We start from the raw sequence: 20,196 nt of genomic DNA, 5'->3' as shown, positions 1-20,196 counted from the left end.
GGTAAGATTAATAAAACTAATTTTGCAATAAGCCATTTTAAATGACATTTAAAAGGCAAAACATCAGAAATGAATGTTCAAAATGGCCTATAAGGATACATCAAAAGAAATTGAGAAAAGTAGAAAAGATTAAGCCATAAATATAGAAAAAGGGTTAAGTACAATTAGTGAAAAGGTGCCCCCAAAAATGTGATACCAAGTCAAAATCCAATATAAAACAAATACTGAACAGTGTTAAACTGTTAAAAAATATAAATTCTGCATCAGTTGCATATATTTCAGCTTATATTCAGATTGCAAAGCTTCCAGCAGCTCAGGCTGTAAAAACTAAAAGAGACCTCTGCAGATATTTTGAATGATGATCAAATACAGCAGAGTTATGAAAAGAGAGAGATCGTTAGGCAAACAGATATAAAGAACCCACAGAGCAGAGCAATCCAACAGGAAGGAGACAACAGCTGTGGGTTCAGACACTTGAATTAAGCGCAGCATTATCCTCATAATACCAGATACCTGGAGGCCAAAGCGGTATTGTGATTGATACTTTTTCATTTTCCAGTTGGGAGCAATGCTCTCCATGATGATTTAGAACTAGTTTGTGTGTCTAATTGAAGAAAAACATTGGCTGGGGCCCATGAATCACTGATGGGGTACGTTTGATGTCACTGCTGCTGGTGCAGGTTCAACATCTGAACTCAGGAGTCCTGTTGTACCTTTTCTAAACCTGCAGTTTAATGGAGCCCTGTTTTACAGAAACTGGCTGCAGTTGAGTCATAGGTGCAGCAGGGGCTGCTCATGAGAGTCAAGAGGATTGTGGATCTAAAGAGCCCATTTAAACTTGCCTCAAGCCACAAAACAGTTTCTTTAAATGCCACATTTATACAATTTGACAAATTGAAATAAAATGAGACTGGGAACTGTCAGCTGGCATTTATATAGCAAATTCCCAGCCTTAATTACTAAAGGGCAGGGAGACCCTGGGTTGACCAGTGTTGTATAATGTAGATCCATAGAAGTGAACAAATTCAGATTTAAATTTATAGCAAATTCATAAAGTTTCCAACATGTTAAGATGTCAGTGATCCAGTTTATTTAAACATAAAAAAAACAACAACAAAAAACAACAAAAAACAACACCACAAATATAAAACAAAGACCCAACTTAATCAAACAAAAGGAAAACAAGCATGGTGAGCGATGCCACACTGGTTGTTTCGGTTCCGAGCCATCTTGATGTAGCCTTCTTCTCCAAACTGTACACCCCAGCTACAAATAAAGCAGCTGCTGTCATGAAACTCTAAATTAAAGGAAACAAAGAAACCCAGTCCATCAACCAGTGACTCAGAACAACCTGTTTTTGACGAGCCAGAAGTCCTGTCCTTTCTCTCTGCCGTAACCCACAACCAGCACGCCATGGTTCACTTTCTGGGTACACGTGTTGTCCATGTACACGCCTGTTGGTTACAGGAGGGCAAATATAGGAACTCTGACTAAGATTCAATCTGTGCATCATTTTAATAAAGTAACCAACCACGATGGTAGAAGCGAAACTGTGGCCTGGAAGCATCAACTGCAACAGCGATGGGCCCCACAAGAGCCACTGCCTCCTTCAGAGCAAACTCATCCCCTCTTGGTAAGCAGCAATACCCTGAGCAGTTAGCAGCCCGATACAGTGGGTTGTACTTGCACTGATTATGCTGAAAAGTAGTAGACTCTTTAACATGAGAAACATCTAGGTTTAATCACAGTCTACCTGCAAGTGGAAGCTTGACTCACCTTTCCGATATAGGGGTAAGCATCTTCAGAAGCAATGCCTTGGTTAACAACATACTTGAAGGCAGGTACTATTAAGCCACCATTGCACCCCCGGTTGCCATAATCTGTGGTGCAGTCAATCAGGTTTTGAGCGCTGAGAGATCTCAAAATGCCTGTAGACTTTTTAAGTTGCCCCTCAAGAGCTCCAGCCGCACTGAAAGCCCAACAAGCGCCACAAGAACCCTAAAAGAAAGGTTACTCGTGACATGATTAAAAATGTAGAGGTTTCCTGTTACATGTGTGGATATCTGAGGGGACCAGCTAGGACCTCACCTGCTTTTTGACTGGAGTTACCAAGCCTTTATCCCTCCAGTCCACTGAAGCTGGTAGAGAAGCATTGACTTTTATGAAGCTCGCAGCAACCATCTCCAGGTCAGATGGTACCCTAGTGCCCATGAGAGTGCCAGCGATCTCCACGGGGGTCTGCAAGCGTGGAGAAATTACACACCATTCACCATCAAGTGATGTAAAGTTTGAGGAGAATGCTCACCATGTCTCCGAGGTGGTTGATTGCCAGTTCGTAAGTGTGCAAATTCAGTGAGGCTTCCAGGTTGTGAAGATTAATCAGTTTCAAGTTCATTTCCCAAATCAGTCTGCGTCCCAACTCCTCAATCTGGAACACAAATGTTACACCAAATCTTCTGTGGCATATATGTGCACAGTAACTAAGCCAGAGTTCAGACATCCAAACAGCTTGATGTTAATGAAACACGAGGTGGGTTCTTGTTCTAAAATCAAGCTTAAACAGACCTATATGCTTAAACCAAACCCAGCTAAACACTTATATAGATGAAGACATGAAACATTCCTGTTAAAGTTACAGGATTCAGCACCTTGGTATTTTTCCACCTTTGTTTTACCTGGTGAGAATATACTTTCTTATGCGTTTTCTTCCATAGCTCCCAGTGTCGATCTGTTTGCGAACTGATATCGGCCACTGCAAATCCACACAAGACAGTGAAAAGCAGGCGCTGAAACATTTTCAGAATCTGGGAAAAGAAGAAGACGGGTTCCAACCACAGCAAACAGCCTGCAGTGTGGCTCCTGCTTTTAAGTGGACTGCAGCAGCAGAGTTTACAGGTGGTATCAATTTACATTTAAAGTCAGCTGAAGTATGTTAGCACTGAGAGGAGGTGTCTTATGAGCCATCCACATAAATTATATGCAGTTCAGATTATTTGACAAACTTGAAAAAAACCCCATCAAACCTGCATTCACTGATTTACTCAGGTACTTGGTAAAAAGCAGTGAATGCCTGCCATGTCCAACCCTTCATGGCCACAGTGCACTAGTGTTGAAAAATACTCTAGTAAAAGTTAAAGTAGTGATTCAACTTTTTCACTGAACTGAAAGTGGAAAAAGTATCGGCTCTGAAATGTACTAAAAATAAGAAGTAGTTCGTTGGAGGAGATTCTTACTGGCTATTTTTATACAAGCTTACTGAACATTGTGCTATATTAATGTATTAATATAACGATAAAATAATATCAGCTTGATAATAACAGCTTGAATCATTTATGTAGAACAGGATGAGAGAAAAAGAAGAAAAAAAAAGCTCCATTTTCTTTGCCTCTAAATGGGAAAAGGAGTCCAGTCTGAGGTTAAAGTGGAATCAAAGGGTGGGGGAACTAAAATCAGTTGTAATGGCTCAGTGTGGGGAAGAGAATCACAACTCACTTTTTACTGAGAACTTCAGTAGATTTTCTTTAAAGTACAGGCTGTGATCAGCTGACCAGTTGCTCTTTGCAGATGTACACACCTGAATTCAACCAGATGTGAGCAGATGTTTCATGAGTTGTCCTGGCTGATGCCCGTTCTCTACACTGACTGTATACCGTTTATGCTGTCTGTATACTGTGCACCAGCCACGTACTGATTTAAAAGCATGTGGACTTACATCTAAGCTTCACATTTCCAGTTTAAAAGATAACACCGAGCGGTCCTTATTTGATTAACAAATGCAGGGAGTAAAAGCAATAAGTTTTCAGGAAAAAAAATAGTCAAGCAAAGTTCAGATACCCCAAAATTCTACTTTAGTACTACTTCTACTTCCAACTCTAATTAAAACTGATCAGTTGACAAAATCTTTATTGTTCTTGAGTGTAAATTTGTGCTTAGAAATGTACAAATAAGCGAATGTGCATAAAGTATTTTAACATGGCACAAAATGTTATGAATCTTTCAATTTTTTCACTTGTCGTTGTCACTATTATTAAATCTGTGAGGTTTAACATGCAGAAAGTAAATAAATACATAGAGTACAATGTAGAAACAACACTACTGAATGAGAGCTGAAGTATTTCAGTCTCAGACATGTGTGAGTATGTAGTCAGACATTTAAAGTACAGTGATATTGTTTGTTTTTTTTATCAGATGAAAAGTTATTTCAGTTGGTTGGACTTTCAGCATCTTTAGCGCTGATGTGAAATAAAACACAGTGACACTGACTGGTCTTTAATAATAATTTAAATAAACTAAGTTGAGTTAGTGGGCCATATTTTCACACTGTAGGGTAGACTGGAAAGCTGGCGATGCCGCAGAGATTATTCTTGTTCCGGGCAAGCCGAATGTAGCCTCCTTCTCCCCATGCAGTTCCCCAGCTGAAAAGACAAAAACATTCACATCTAGGTTCAAAATATCGGAAATATTTTACAGGTTAACAATCGGAGGTACGTTTACCTATTTTTCACCAGCCAGTAGTCTTGTCCTGCATCTGTGCCATAGCCCACGAGCAACACAGCATGATTGATCAGCTTTGGGTTGCAGCTTGGTACGTTGTATAAACCTAATAAATGCAGGCGTGTAAGTTAAAAAAAATACATAAGGTAAAAAATATGTGGTACAGCCGGTCAGTGCTAAGGGCCTCCCAAGGGCTGACAAACCTAAAATTATAGCAGCGGTAATGTGAAAACTTTGCAATGAAAGTAGGAGATGTATGACCTCCCTGAGGGGGCTCCACCAGTTTCAAGTGAATGAATGCATGATTCTATTTAAGCCACTTAACGAAAATCAAGAGGAGTTATCCCTCTGGGATTGAAGCCTTTTGTCTGGATCAGAGACCAGCAAATAAAGTAAAATTCACTAGAATCTCCTGCACCGTGAAGCTTTTAGCCTCCTCACCTCCACTGTACATATGAAAAGATTCCAGCATGGCATTCACGGCCACGGAGATCGGCCCCACTGATGCCAAAACTTTCTGCAGCATCTTCTCATCTCCTTCTGGAAGGACGCTGAATTTGGAACAGTAGCCAGCCCGTCCCTGGACAGAATAGCGGCATTTCCCATTCTGCAAAGAGAAACGAGACATTTATGAAAAGACAGAAGCACTGTCAGTCTTTCTGTGTTTGTCCACCCTCTTTCCTACAGTTCTCTTTGTGCGTGTCGAGGATGACCTTGTGTTCGTAGGGATAAAAGCTCTCCGAGTCAACGCCTCCGTTGCGAATGACGTAGCTGTAGGCTTTCGTGATGTAGCCTCCTCTGCAACCCAGGTTTCCGTCCTGAGTGCTGCAATCCACCAAGTTCTGCGGACTCAGTGAAACAAGTGTACCAGTGCGCTTCTTCAGCTGGCCCTCAAGAGCTCCCAAAGAGCTGAAGGCCCAGCATGACCCACACAAACCCTTAGAAAATAAAAACAGTACAAAGTGTCACTTTTGTCACGGGATCACGTTAATGATTTTCCTTTTCTTACAACACCCGATCTCACCTGGTTTCTGACAGGACCCACCAGGCCCTCTTTCCTCCAGTCCACATTCGCAGGTAACGGTGAGTCACTCGCGTCCTTAAAAGTGCCATTTGTGAAATTAACGGTCTCCTCCAGCTTCAAGCCGTTCAGATTCTCATTGATTTCCTCGGCTGTCTTGGGGGCAAAGAAATGGCAGCGGTAAATAAAATGAAAACACCATTAAATATCACCTCTGCGCAACAGCATTCTTTTCACTTGACACTGAATGTATAAACACAGCACCGATCTCGGTTTGCGAATGTGTTTAAAACCCATCATCGACTGAAAAGCAAGCTGAAGCATTGAAACAGCTCCACTCAGTCAATTCATTCTGTTCCCATCCACTGTGAATTTTGCACTTGGCATTAACAAATCTCTAATGGAGATGCTGGCTGTGTGTTTGCCCTCCTTGCCCTTCCAACTATCACCTCTGTCTTTGACGAAGAGCATAAAATACAAAAGGTGAACGGTCCAGCTGTAGCAGATATGGCTCTGTGTCATTTTATCTCTCACAGCAGCTTTAAAAACAGAATCTTTCTCCTTACATGTGAGTGTATTTCAGCTGCCTCACATTATTCACCCAGGCAACTGCAGCACTCTGTCCTCTGACAGCGGGCCAAAAGCTTGCATGTGTCCCAAACATTTCTGCCAGTTTCCTGCAGAGAGCCAACACGCCACGCCCATCCAGGCTTTACCGCTCGGGCTTCCTGGATTTTTAATCAAAAATAAAACCCCTCTAACTTAGAATACAATTCCTCTCTTGTTTCTGCACTTGTTTTTTAATATTTACAATCCATTCATTCATTTAAAATATTATCCATGCAGGAACAAGAAATCAACACTGTAACACTGACATGTTGCTCTAATATTTTAAGGTTTTTGCACTTTGTGTTTGTGGTCTTTCAATGTGCAAAATATTTGATGGAACCTTTTTCTTGAGATCCTTTTATTTAAAATACAAAGTCCACATAAAATGCAAGGTTGTCAGACATTTGCACATAAGCAAAGTATTTCATTTAATAGTTTATGCAAGTCCAACCTGAACCAGAACGGCACAGAACCAACCAGTTTGCAACCCTTATTCTATATTCTGTTATATATTTCCAGCATTACACAAGGGTCCTTATGTACATAAAAATAAGCATCTTGATTGTCCAGGCTGGCCCAGCCCATACTGGATTAAATTAATCTGATTGTATGAAGGGAGATTAGAGCCGCTCTATAGGTTAGGGTTTAAATTAAGCCCGCGGGGATGCAGTTTTATCCGCAGATTAACAGTGGTGGTCATTCACGTCCATCTTGCACCAGCAAAAGATCAATGTGTATGAATGCACTTGAGGTTCTGATGGCAAACATATGGTTATGTTTACACGGTGTTAAAATGTTTGTATCCACCAGAGGTCTCTCAGATACGCTCCTGTGAGTGATCGCTCCAGTCTGGCGCTGCAATTCGTGCTGTTCAGTTTAACAGAATTGCTAAATGTTTTCAGTTTGGTTGATTTTTCTTCTTGTTGTCAAAATTTCTGCCATCATCAGCATAACTATACAATGATTTGGGAGTGTGATTTGTGTAATAGTTACATATTGGTTAATACATGAGTGAGACAGACAAGGAGGGAGAGAGAGACACCAATCCCGTCTGTGTAGAGATTTTCGACTTTATACTCGATATGTGGCTCAAAGTGTGGCTGCAAGGCCATAATAGTCATAATATAGACTGGAGGCAACTCAACTCCCTAATATTAAAACATATTTTAAAAACTTGATATTCAAATATGTTCAAAATGTGCCCCTCAATATACTGAGATTAAAATATAACCCAGAGATTTTCCTGTGCAGGGAAATACGGGGAACAAAAATCTTAATAATAACTAGACAAATTACTGTTATTATTCTGACCGATTCCAGCTGTACAGCACATGTTTGTTGTAGTGGTTTTGCCACTAAATGCTGCAAACTGAGTGTAGACACTGCAGGGTATGCGGACCACTGCAGAGCAGACTCAGACTGAGAAGGACCAGTAAAATCAGACTAAGATGGATGGTTTTTGTCTGGATGAGAAGACAAATGATGACAATGAAGTTTCTGAATGTTGTTTACAGTCACTGTATGAAACCAGCTGTGGTTAAAGTCAGCAGTTACTACCACAATCGTATGAGCGCCTATTCTGTAGTAGATCTCACTTCTACTTTACATAGAATTCATGGTAATGCCAAACCAAGTGCACCGATCCTGCAATTGTTTGTTCCTCTTCTGTCTTCTACTGTCGCTACAGCTTTGTTCAGCACTCAGATATTTTTCCTGTGGTCACTCCTGACTGCAGATAGTTTTAGATAATTTAATGCAATTCTATCCATGAGCCTTGAAGCTGTTTTAATGTTACTAATGAACAACTGCACAATAACAGATTGTTATCTAGATTTAGAAAGTTTAGACATCCTGTCTTCTCAGCAGCAGCATCCTACCATGTCAGCCAGGTGGTTCAGTCCCAGCGTGAAGCTGTGCTTCCCTGCCGAGGCTTCCTGATTGTGTCTCAACACCAAGTGCACGTTCTTCTCCCATACTGCCCTCCTGAAGTCGATCTCGGTCTGAAACACAAATCCGCGCTGTCTCATTCAAACCTTGCCAGAATATGTGGTAACAAAGACAAAATGTCGGTTTAAGTCCTACCTGATTATCATAAACTTTTCCATGTTTGGTTTTCCACTCTTCCCACAATTTGTTCACAGCGGGCGAAGAACAGGCGAGGACCACGAAGGCCAAAAGCAACACGGCACACAAAGTGTGCATACTGAAAAGGAAGGGGAAAAAAGAAAAGCAGATGTAATCCTTGTTTAATCAGCTAATCACTTCAGTGGTTCAGTTCAGTTCAGTTTATTTTTATTTCAAACATATAGATTCACCAACATTTCATAATATCATTCCATGCAGTTGTTTGAAAAGGAGTAGGCAAAAGTATATACTTATTTAGCCCTACCCCCTTCAGTTTACATCTCAATCATTTCCTCATGATCTAAATTTGAACAACAAAAACTTGCTGCCTTCAACTTAGGCAACTTGGATTGCATTTTGAAATTTCAGTATCTAACTTTCTGTGATTTGGTGTGCACCTGAGGTTACTTTTGGTCTAAAAATGTTGATAATGATAATGTTTAGGAATAATGCAGTAAAAGTATTTTCCTTTAAACTGAAAGATGTGAAAAGTCAGAGCTCTGAGAAGATCTCGGCTCAGGTTTACAAAACTCTACAAGAGAGTCCCAGTATAAACAGTGCGGGAATGTATACAACTCAAACACAGAATGATAAACTCCAGGTTTCCGTCACCACTGAGCCTGAAAATGGTCACGCAAACATAGTAACTCTTTCATGCATGAAGTATGACAACCTCAATCAGGATTTTTAGGCATCTTTAGGCATGAAAAGATGAATAAAAATCCTGATTGAGGTTGTCATAATTCATGCATGAAAGGGTGAGATAACAAAAATTACAATGAAACATCTATACATCTATAGTAGCATTAAACGACCAGTGGGTGGCAGGGTAAGGAGTGGCACATCAGTGCCCGATGTAGTGCTTTATGTGCAAGTATACCATCAACACTGACACAAATACAAGAAATCAGCCTTTGAATAGCTGTCCACTGTAGTGACCACTATGCGTGAAAGGGTTAAGCATGATTAGCATTCAGTGCACAAAACCACAACACTGCATTTGCAATGAAACACAGTCTGTAAACAAAAGCAGAAGAGCCTGTAAACATGATTCTAAGCTACAGAGCAGACGTCTGAAGATTACTCCATCGCAAAACAGAGAAGTTCAAGCCGTAATCTCTTACTGTAATCTCCCAGCTTCTTTCTCAGTAAATCTTTTCCGACACCATATGATTATTCGCTTACATCCATAACCTTAAACAAGCCATTAATTTAACAAGACGTGTAAAAAGAAAAGAGTCACACTCACCTTGTTGCAGAATGACTTCGCCCAGAAAGACAAGTTCACCCGGTTTGAGCACGCTTAGATCTTCACGCCTAAAAAGAGGAAGTTTTATTTCCTGATGCGAGCTTTTATGCATCTGCTCACTGCCTCGTCATGTGAATCTAATTTACGACCAGCTGCAACCACACAAACTAGGCTTCCCGTATGAGAGTTGCACATGGTGAAAGTTAAATGATGAAAATACCCCTGCGTGTGGAGGGAAATACGTGCGAAATGAAAACGTTTCAGAATAAACTGTTAGAAATGAAACTGATTTTGTAGTTCAGGGAGATTTTTTATAATTAATCACGACTTTGAATCATATTTTGACGTACGGTAGCTGTTAGCTGAAATGAGGAAAAGGGCACATGAGCTTAATTTATTATTCTGCCACAACCAAAAGCAAAATCCAGATTTACTGCCTAATGATGCTAATTTAAATCGAATTACACAGGGTCAGAGCGAGTCTGTTTCGAAAGCTGCAGTTTAATCATCAGGGCTCTTTGCCTTCAAACATGCTGTGAAGTTGTAGAAAACTAAAAGAAGCGTATTAAAAAATGCTCTTTCTTTCTGGATTCTTGTTCTGAACGTCGAGCCAGAACTCTTGATTATTCTTGTTCAAATGTTTTTCTTTTATTCTTGAATTTGACGTGAACTTCCTCCCGTCTTGTTTTTGTATACAAGTGGAAACAACCACCGGATGCACCATAATCCAGTCATTCAATCTGATGTGGTCTGTGCTGTATCTGTGCGGGTCTCCAAAAAGTATACTGGTCCTTTCAGTGCAGAGGAGCAGCTTCTCTACTCTGATATGCAGCAGCCATTCATCTAAAATGTGACTTTTTCTAACAACTACTGGGATACAAAAGAGAGAAGAGTTGTAAGACTACCACAAATAACCGCAAGAAGATGACAGGTTCTCCTTTTCCTCTCATGCTTGTTGTATTTACTTCTTGAGTGTACTTGGTAAAGTTGTATGTAAATAAAGCTGTGGATTCTTAGCTCTGACAGGTTGGGGAATCAATCCCAGCAAGAAAGACTGATGGATCAGCCGATCAGTGAATTCCCTGCTGCACATCCTGCTGTCAGATCTCATGGGGCATGCTATTTGATCCATTTTAGCTTGCAAGTAGTTGCCTCTGCAAGACACTTTGCAACCCACCCAACCTGAGCTTCTCCATTTCAGGCTGCTTATGCTTCTTCTGTGAGGTGATCCTGTTGCTGACTTTTGAATGTCCAGAAGCCATACAAGAAAAAGTAAATTACTGAAGCTGGAATAACTGTCCCATACACTTTGAGCTTTAGTTGGGTAAATAAACTTTCGGTTAGTTAGGTGAGAATCACAAATATCCTCTTTGCTGCACATTCAGATTGTTGTGTTTTAATCCAAAGGTGATCACAGATCACACCCTTCATACACCCTAGGGATGAACCACTGAAAACAGCCCATAATATGTACACTGTATATGTAGATATGTTCTTAAAATATGAAATATACGTCTGTTTACAACAGACTGCGCAGCCCGTCAATGTTATAACATAGCTGACAGGAACACATGGAAAAATGAAGCCGGCCAATACTTGCACAGTGCTTTCCTACTCTGAGCAGCCAAAATGCTTCATTCACCCAGTCACACCCACATTCATCCATCATCATTTTTTTCTATACCTAACCACCTTGTTTAAGATTCATACACTCACTTTTATATAGGCATCAAGGGCAGCCCAGGGTACAACATCGAGCACACTTCGACATATAGACGAGAAGAGCCAAGGATCAAACCTTCAGATTAGTAGAAGACTCTGCCTCTTTCTGCCTCCTGAGCCACAAACACATTTAGTCCTTATTACATCTTGAACAACACATTATAGATATGTTTTTCATGGTTCTTGGGTCTAAGGTGTCCACTACCTAAGAGGCATTTTAAGTGCATTTTCAGAGATGCAAAAAGGGGTCAATGTGAGACCACAATTTAAAACAAACATAAAAAGGAAAAAGAAATCCATATAGAATTTTTTTTTTATATGTTAGTGTGCTCTGCTTATTTTTGTGCATTGACCGATTAAAGTGTTATTAGCAGATGCGAGCTGATGCTGTTGATGATTATACAATTGTTGGTAAATAAATAGCGTGCCACAAAATCCTCTTAAGAAGACAAACGGATCAGAATGTAAAGAACAGATGTGTGTGCTGATCATCATCGACTGCAACGTGAATAAGTGGATAGTAAACCAAGAGAAGAGGGATTAGTGGTTTGGAGACTGTGGCTATATACCGTGATCTGCTGGTCACCAAGTCTTTAGCCGTCTTCGCTCTCATTTCCTGTCAGCTTTCTGTACAATATTGTAAAAACCCAAAGGCATGCGGTCTGCACAGCGGAGAGCTGGAATGACGAAACTATATGAAGAGAACTGGACAGAAGGACATTATGCAACGTGGAGATCTGAGGTGGCCTTTGCTATTTTTGGTCTCCATCTCTGATCCGGCCTCTTCCTGAATGCCCGGTTGGACGGAGATTTGCTGATGAATGCAGGTTCCTTAAGGTAGCAGATGGTAAGTTCCTGACTCAGCACAAGCTCTTCTTCGTTGGTGATTGTGCATGTTTTGCATCATTACATCTCACAATCATGCAGCTGAGCGGAGAGGGAATTCAACCCCCGACTCAAACACCTGATCGTTTTGTTGGCTTTCGCTGAATCCGGCGGGAGTGCTTTCATATTTCAGCAAGTTCTTTGCAAAGTACAATTAAGAGTGAGGGCAGCGTAGGTGGCTGTTACCAACTAAAACTCAAAATGCAGAAAATCATTTACACCTGTTATGTTTTCCCAGTTTACAGTCGATTAAAGGAGATTTATTCAGTTACAGAAGGGAAAGGAAAACAGTCGAATCATCTTGCCTCTTTAGCAAGTTTAAATCAGGGAACATGTTATAGTCCACCTCTAATAGTTAACACCAAATAATGATAAGAATTTTGAATCTGCTTCTCTGGCTGCTCGAGAACCTGTGTCACTTCTCGTTTTCAGTCTAGCCACTCCTAAACAATGCAGAACAGCTTGTTATGTAATTGAACGGACCATTGAAAAACAGGATTTTTATAATTATAGTGAGACTATAAATAGTTTATTAAATCTAACCATGCAAGTGTTGATTAGTCTTAATTATTGGTTCAATAAATGCATTTAGCTGCTTAAAGTCTCTGCAGAGCTTTTTCTGTTTTGGACATGAAACAGTTGTTTACTGTGATGATGATATTGCTACACTAGTTCTTCGTACTTTCCCGCCTGGTCCCAAAATTTAGCTTCTACCACACTTATAAACAGAAATGACTCTGTTGTTCCAGATCACACTAAACACTTCTCTAACCCTACACGGGTTACTTCAAAAAACGACTTATATACCCCCTGGGATAATTATTAGAGGTCAAGTAATAAATAAAATAAATGAATTAGGAAACACTTAATGTGGGAACTTGATCAATGAAACATTCAAGATGAAAATCTTTACTGACATACAAGCAAGCAATGTATGGAAATAAAAACACAGACCTTTGACTTTGGATTCAAAGTCTCACCAAAAATCAAAAATAAAATTCAACTAGTTTTTTCTACATATTCTAAGGCCAAAAAATTGGCCAACATAAACATAAAAGGCAGTGAGAGATAAACAGTTACACAGTTTCTTCTGGATTTTAAGCTGTAATATCACGAGACGTTCTGAACTAAGTCAAATACCAGAAAAAAACATTAAAATTTAAATTTTACTCTTAGATTTTAATTGGAATTTAAGGAAAATGAAAACCTCGGTTAAGTATTGCCACCACGGTATGTAACATCTAGCACTGCTGCCACACAGAAACAACATTGTGCCTCATGGCCTTAACTCCACATGTGAGAAAAAAAATAATCCTTGTGTTCGAAGCAGCACGCAAACATCAGTCCACTGTATGAATGAATGGGAAATTACATGAATGGGCACCTTATTCATACTTTTGTAGCCTGCTTTCTTTGAAAGGTCTGCTTTTCCCGCTTTACATTAACATACAAAATTGTCTCCAGTTGTCAAGACAACAACTTAAAACACAAAGCTCAAGGTTGCAGTTTAGTAACAGCAGCAGTTACAGTCCTGCTTGTTACAATAAACCTGATTTTCTAAGAGTGGCCATACAAGGTTTGGTTGATTTGCTGAGTTTTTGAGTCAAACTTGCATTAAATTTTAATACTAAGCTGTACATTTACATTTCCCACCTGCTAGAATGATATAGTGTGATACAGGGAACAGCTGTGGGCAAACTGAGTCTGATGTGGAAAAGAAAGCATGGTCATTACACCGTCTCATGGACCTTGACCAATCAACTGTTAGAAATCCCACCTTTCCTAATGTCCCTCCTTTTTCAGGAGTCTTACATTAGTTTTAAACTGGATGAACAGCCACAGTGTTATAACCACAGAGGAACTTGTGGTTAATGTCTTAATCAAACTTTTAAGAAGCCTCCGATGGGGCAAAAGAGTTAAAAAGATATTCCTTTATTTCCAAGTGTGAGTGCTGAAATTCATCCCCATCTGGTGTTACACATAAATCTCTGCATTTGGCTGACCTGTGCCTGCCTCCCGTCATCCAGTGCACTGTGTTGGATGGAGTCCAGGAGCTAGTGCATATAATCCCCCAGCATGCACCAAGCGCCCGCGCGTCTGCAGCCAGGTTGTTGTTGCCATGAGGACAGCGGAACAACAGGAGGACTGAGCTACCGCATCGCGCTTCCCTCAGAGTTTCAGTTTGAGGAATGGGAGCATGAAGCTTTTTTTTTTGGTGATGTGTTTGATTGCTCCGGGAAGTTTCTTGGTACATTTGGATTGGATTTTTGATCAGCACTGACGTAAGGAGGAACTGAGAGACTGGCACATCTACTTTGGGTTTTTTTTAGTTCTGTTTTCTTCTATTGGTATAAAAGTAGAACAATATAAAACAGAACAATAAAAAAAAAAGAACAAACAAAGAGCACAAGAAAAGTCATTTGCATGTAAAAATGGAGCTATTACAATGATGAACCCATCAGTCTGAAGAGAAGGTGAGTTGGCTGCTTGCTTTTCCTTTGATTTCTTTACAAACTACTGCAACTCCCTTTTTTGCACCACCATCCTGAGTTTTTGAAACTGCCAAGGCACACCTGTAAACTATTCTCACTCTCAAGCATGTGCCCTCCCAGAGGAATTCAGGAGGAGTACTCCTCCGTGATTCAATGCCACCGGGAGCTGCCGTCACCACCAGCAATCAGACTCCGCTCCCAAGATCCACGCAGACACCAGTGCTGATGTAAAATTACCTGAAAAGTAGATGCATGCACTCCACTGTGGCGTCTTTATATGGATGTATCATGTGGAAAATGACTGAGGAAATTCTAAGAAAGCAAAGGTGACAAGGGTAAAATCAGGATCATTATCAGCGGGAATGTGAAAATCAGTGCGGCAAATGAACCTTTTTAGGTCCAGCACGTACGAGTACTTGCTTATCTGCAGCCACTTTTGTGAGAGATGTCACAAACATAATGGACATCGTTCTTTCTTTCACACCATCTCTTCTCTTACATGTGCCACGCTCTGTGCAGCTCAGCACAACAACGTGTGAGCCGAGCTGCCAAAACAGAGGGTGGCTTCACACTTGAAGGTGTTGCTTTTTTATCTCTCTCTCTTTCTCGTGCTCTTGGGAATCCAAACAGCACATTTCAGCAAGTCGCACATTTTCTGATGAGCTGCAACGTTCGTCGTATATATCCGGCGTGCAACCCAAGTTTAACAGGAATACATCTGTTTACATGTTCACATGTTCAACCACAGAGCCACCATTATGTGTTTACTGGCAACACATTAAGACACTACCTTGGCAGTACTTATGCACCAAGCCTGTGGACAGTGTTTCCTCTAGGCACCGAAATGCTTTTGCTTTTTCCGCCACCTACTGGCGGATGTGGCAAAGTAAAATAAAAATACATAAAACGAGCTTATGATGATTTGAGATTGAAAAATTTTTAGTAGCTGTAATAGGCGTCCTTCCAGTCATGCATGTCTCTGTTATGTGATCACAGTTCTAGGAATAATAAGATCATGACCTTTGTTTTCCATAACTACTGGCACTATGTTTGCTACTGTCTTCAATTATGTAATGTCTGATTGACAACCTTTGCACAGCAGACTATTGTATTTTCTGTGTTTTGTGAAAGCTTCGCGAGACTTTCTGTTACAAACATCTTAAAGAAAATTATAAATAATCAGAATTATTTGTGATCCATAATTCAGCGGCTCTGAACTTTACTAAACCTTTGCCAAAAAAAATTAAAAAGACACTGACGTAAAGTACAGCCACCTTCTAATCAGCTTTCACCAGTCCTTCTTTACAATCTTTGTAAATAATAAACCTTAAATGAGTTCCATCATTTGTAGAAACTGAAGAATGTGCACAATAATAACAATAATAATAATTTAAAAATCTAAAATAGTCATTGTAATACTGGCCAGGGAGTATGCGCTACTCTCACATTATAATCTTGCCCAGAGAGGCATGTAACCGAGGAACTACAGATAACTCTCGTACGTGATGCCTCATGTGGTGCCGGTTTACTCTTTCTCCCTCTATCCACAGAAATCAAACAAAAACAGTGAGCGTGCAATCTGCTCTTGTTTTTCTGGGTCTAATTTATTCCGAGTAGAGCTTTGAAGCTGAAATAAAATTATCCACAGGACTGCAGCCTCTTAGAGGAGATGTGCACCGTGCTTTTGCACGAGCAACCTGGAAGGGGCAATTCAGGTCAGCGTGATGCAACTTTTGTCTGGTAACACTCAACAGATAAAGGAGAAGCGGTGAAGCGATAATCTCATACAGAGATGGATTCTGTTGAATGAACTGCAGTATCGGTTCACGGAGAAGTTAAAACCTTAATTTAATATCTTTATTTTGTCGTTGGTTGTTCACATTAGAGGGGAATGTGTTTCTTAAACTAATCCACAGTGTGGAGGTTTGTCCCTGAGCTTTGAGAACTGTAACAAAATAATGAGCTCAAATTTTCAACTCCCAGCCTCCCTCAGTGAATCGCTCAGGTGTCGAGGTTTCAGACGGATGATTTTGGAGAGCACTTCAGATGTGAATCTGGCTTAAATGTCACATCAGTGAGGATAAAGGAGAAAAATGATGAAACTGATGAATGAAAGGTATTATATGAGCTGAAATTATTAACACTTAAAGTCAGTCAAAAGCACATTTCCCAATATTTGTAGGTCTACAAATAAAGGAAACTCTATCAGAACACATGAGGTCCTGTAAGGTATATTTTTTAAATCTTGTGTGAAATAAACGACAAAATATCACCTTACAAGGCTTCAGGGGTACGAGCTGTTTCCATATACACCTCCTGTTTGTCAAGCAAAAGGATCACATTATTAAATAGTGGGTTTAGTTATGATTCAACAAACTTTTGCCACGTGTAAGAAATTGTTATTTTTCTATATACATTAAAGGTCTTTGTTTAATGTTATTATGGCCTGGATTTAAAATTATAAATCTTTTTCTTCACATTCATCTTTTTTGGCTTATCTAGTCAAAATGCATGATCATGCAGGAGAGATCATTTTTTCCATAGAAGACCACAAATCGTATTAATTGTGTTCTCTTCATATTTGGGGGAAGGGGGGGGGGGAGACGACGGTGGTGGTGTCTAAAACGCTTAGACAAGCAAATTAATAAGTGCTTGGCAACCATATTGCCACATAACTGAGGATAAGTGGCTTCTTTCAGCATCGTGACTGAATCAAATATTCACATTTGCTGTTTATCCTAATTAGAGCCATTTAGTTAATCTTCTAGAGAGGGAGCTGGAATGGAGATGAGCAGAGAAAGAGCTGAATATCAAGTTTTATTAAAAACACACACACACACAAACAACAAAAACACAAAAACTGTTGGAGTCCGCCTGACACTATACTTAATGTTGTGTAGGAACAACGTTAAATCTTTTAGCCATGGAATTATGAGAGTGGGGAAGCTTTGTCTCCTTCCACTGAAGTGGGGCACTTTAATACTTTCCTTTTTGGTGTAAATTCTCCAGGCACATAGATCTCAAAGGGCCTCGGGAGTTTTAGAGAGTAAATCAAAGAATGAGGATCAAATGAACATCTGCCACATTCATCGCTTGTGTTAAACAGGTTTTGTAAATTAAAGTGTATTGTATGTAGAGTTTAAACAGATTTAAAGTCAGACTGGCATGGGATAAAGTTAGTTTAACCCCATCAAGGGATCTCTGCCACCATCCATCTGACAAGTTGACACCCAATTCCTCTTTGCTCTATTCCTAACTGGCAGTGGTGATACAAAAATAATCATTTACGAGTAAAGAAATGTATACAGAAAGACCCGTGACTCCTTTCACCTGTGATTCACTTTATCTATCCCCTCACTCGTGCACACAGGTCACCAGATGTTCGAGAGGAGCGCCGTCCACCAACGGCTGTGCTGGGGAGCTCTCTACCTGTTGGCAGCAGGGGTGGCACTGACATCTGAGACGCGTTGGCTGTGTCCGCCATCCTGCCACTGTAATGCTACGGTGCTGGAAGTGAACTGCTCTGGTGGCCAACTTACCAGAGTTCCTGATGGTCTCTCACAGGAAGCCAGGCTGCTAAACTTAACCCACAACACGCTTAAGACTTTGGTGCGTCAGCAGTTCCACACGTTGACACAGCTGTCGGACTTGGATTTAAGTGACAATCTTTTGGTAATAATTGAAGTGGAAGCCTTTCTGGGCTTGCAGAGTCTGAGAACTCTGCGCCTTTGTCGCAATCACCTGAAGATTATCCCAGTGGGAGCGTTTGCTGGCTTAACAAACCTCCAGTTACTGGATGTAAGCAGCAATCAGCTTCTTGTTTTCCTCGACTTTACTTTCAGTGAATTAACTTCCCTGCGGTTCATGAAAGCTGCAGATAATGACTTGGTTTATGTCTCTCATCAAGCTTTTACAGGACTAATCAGTCTGCAGGAGCTGCACCTTGATGGCTGCAACCTTACTGCTATGCCAATGGAAGCGCTCACACAACTTAGCGTGCTGAGAAGCCTTAGTTTTCACCGACTGGGCCTCACTACGCTGCCAAACTACTCTTTCCGCCACCTAGTCCACCTAAAGGAACTTGTCATTTCTCATTGCCCCTGGCTGGAGAGTTTGTCAGGGAACAGTCTCTTTGGCTTAAACCTCACATCACTAACCATTAAACACGGCAACCTAAGTGCCTTCCCCTACATCCCCTTACATCACCTTGTATATCTCGTATACCTTGACCTTTCTTTTAACCCCATCACCTACATTCATGCAAACCTTCTCGGAGACTTGCTCCGGCTCCAAGAGTTACATCTTGTTGGGGGATCGCTGCTTAGGATTGAAATCGGAGCATTCAGGGGTTTGGCCCACTTCAGATTGCTGAATGCATCCAGAAACCATCTTACCACACTTGAGGTTGGAGCTTTTTATTCAGTGGACACCCTAAGAACTCTGGGGCTTGATAACAACCCACTGGCATGTGACTGCCGTTTGCTTTGGGTGGTGCAAAGGCGACTATACATGGACTTTGGTGAAAGTCCGCCAACTTGCATTACCTCAGTCCAGCTGCAGGGCTGGAATTTTCTCGATTTCCCTGAGGTCGAGCTGCCGAATTTGCTTACCTGTCGGCCACCTCGAATTCTTAACCGCAAAGCTCAGGTGATGAAAGTAGATCAGGGACACACAGTGGTGTTTCACTGCAGTGCCGAAGGTGACCCTCTGCCATCTGTCAGATGGCTAAACCCACAGCTAAGATCTTTATCACCCATCGGCAGAGTACGAGCTCTGTCCAATGGCTCGCTGGAGGTTCGCTATGCTCAGCCTCAAGATAGTGGCAAGTATCTCTGTGTGGCATCAAACGCAGCGGGAAACGACAGCCTGCCCATTAGCCTTCATGTCCAAACCTTTCCATCATCTTCTAAGAAACCATTTCGTCTTAAAGGTTGGTCTGCCTTTCCATCTGCTGCTCCAGGTGTGAACGGAAATCAGAAACTCAATTTTGATGTAAAGACCCTACTGATAGCAGCAACCATAGGGTTTCTCTCGTTTTTCAGCTCTGTGAGTGTTTGTTTCATTTTCATGTTCTTCTGGAGTAAGGGCAAAGGTCAGATAAAACACACAGCCACAATCGCATATGTGCCACGAAGCGCCATGTCGAGCAGTAATGGAGGGACAAGCAGCTATATGGAAACGGGGAGGTTTACCATGAAGCTGTTATGAGTCAATAAGCAAAGAATATATTCACCTGATATTAGTAGGTATCAGTGAATAAACTGCAAGGTGCTTCAATTTATTTAGTTTTTTGCTTGAATCTGATAATAATGAGCATGTTGTCTTAATTAATAATATTTTAAATTGCATTTAAGAAATGTGACCTGACAAACCATGATCATGTTTATCTTGCAACACAAAAAAATAAGGAAATGAGGATAAAATAAATTAAAGAGTAAACTTAAAATAACAATTACATTGGACTTCAGGTGGACTATTTGGACTGATGAGATATGGAGAATCTAACAATAGCGGTATTAACCTTATATTAAGGTTAATGTGCAGTTTATTATGCAGCTTCTTTTCTGTAGCATGTTATCTTTTCTTGATTAATTTCTGCA

At 40.6% G+C, this 20,196-nt stretch overlaps 2 protein-coding genes across 2 annotated transcripts; one reads left to right on the top strand and one right to left on the bottom strand.

Moving 5' to 3' along the window:
* Nucleotides 1-417: 417 nt before the first annotated feature.
* On the bottom strand, nt 418-9,578 carry LOC120726472. Its single transcript, XM_040020073.1, has 15 exons — nt 9,498-9,578; nt 8,207-8,327; nt 8,002-8,124; nt 5,519-5,671; nt 5,208-5,432; nt 4,936-5,101; nt 4,495-4,600; nt 4,319-4,415; nt 2,676-2,906; nt 2,306-2,428; nt 2,089-2,238; nt 1,777-1,998; nt 1,532-1,697; nt 1,352-1,454; nt 418-1,266 (listed from the first exon to the last, which is right to left on the bottom strand). The coding sequence occupies exons 2-15, from the start codon at nt 8,324-8,326 to the stop codon at nt 1,167-1,169; spliced, it is 2,085 nt and encodes a 694-aa protein (XP_039876007.1). The 5' UTR covers nt 8,327; nt 9,498-9,578; the 3' UTR covers nt 418-1,166.
* Nucleotides 9,579-14,321: 4,743 nt separating this feature from the next.
* On the top strand, nt 14,322-20,164 carry LOC120727220 (leucine-rich repeat and immunoglobulin-like domain-containing nogo receptor-interacting protein 1). The gene is made up of 2 exons (XM_040021425.1): nt 14,322-14,578; nt 17,967-20,164. The coding sequence occupies exon 2, from the start codon at nt 17,975-17,977 to the stop codon at nt 19,802-19,804; it is 1,830 nt and encodes a 609-aa protein (XP_039877359.1). The 5' UTR covers nt 14,322-14,578; nt 17,967-17,974; the 3' UTR covers nt 19,805-20,164.
* Nucleotides 20,165-20,196: the final 32 nt, after the last annotated feature.

Source organism: Simochromis diagramma, unplaced genomic scaffold, assembly GCF_900408965.1.
Source record: "Simochromis diagramma unplaced genomic scaffold, fSimDia1.1 OVJJ01000753.1, whole genome shotgun sequence".
Lineage (NCBI taxonomy): Eukaryota > Metazoa > Chordata > Actinopteri > Cichliformes > Cichlidae > Simochromis > Simochromis diagramma.
Note: the sequence above shows the minus strand (reverse complement) of the source record. Positions and strands in the feature narration are given on the sequence as shown.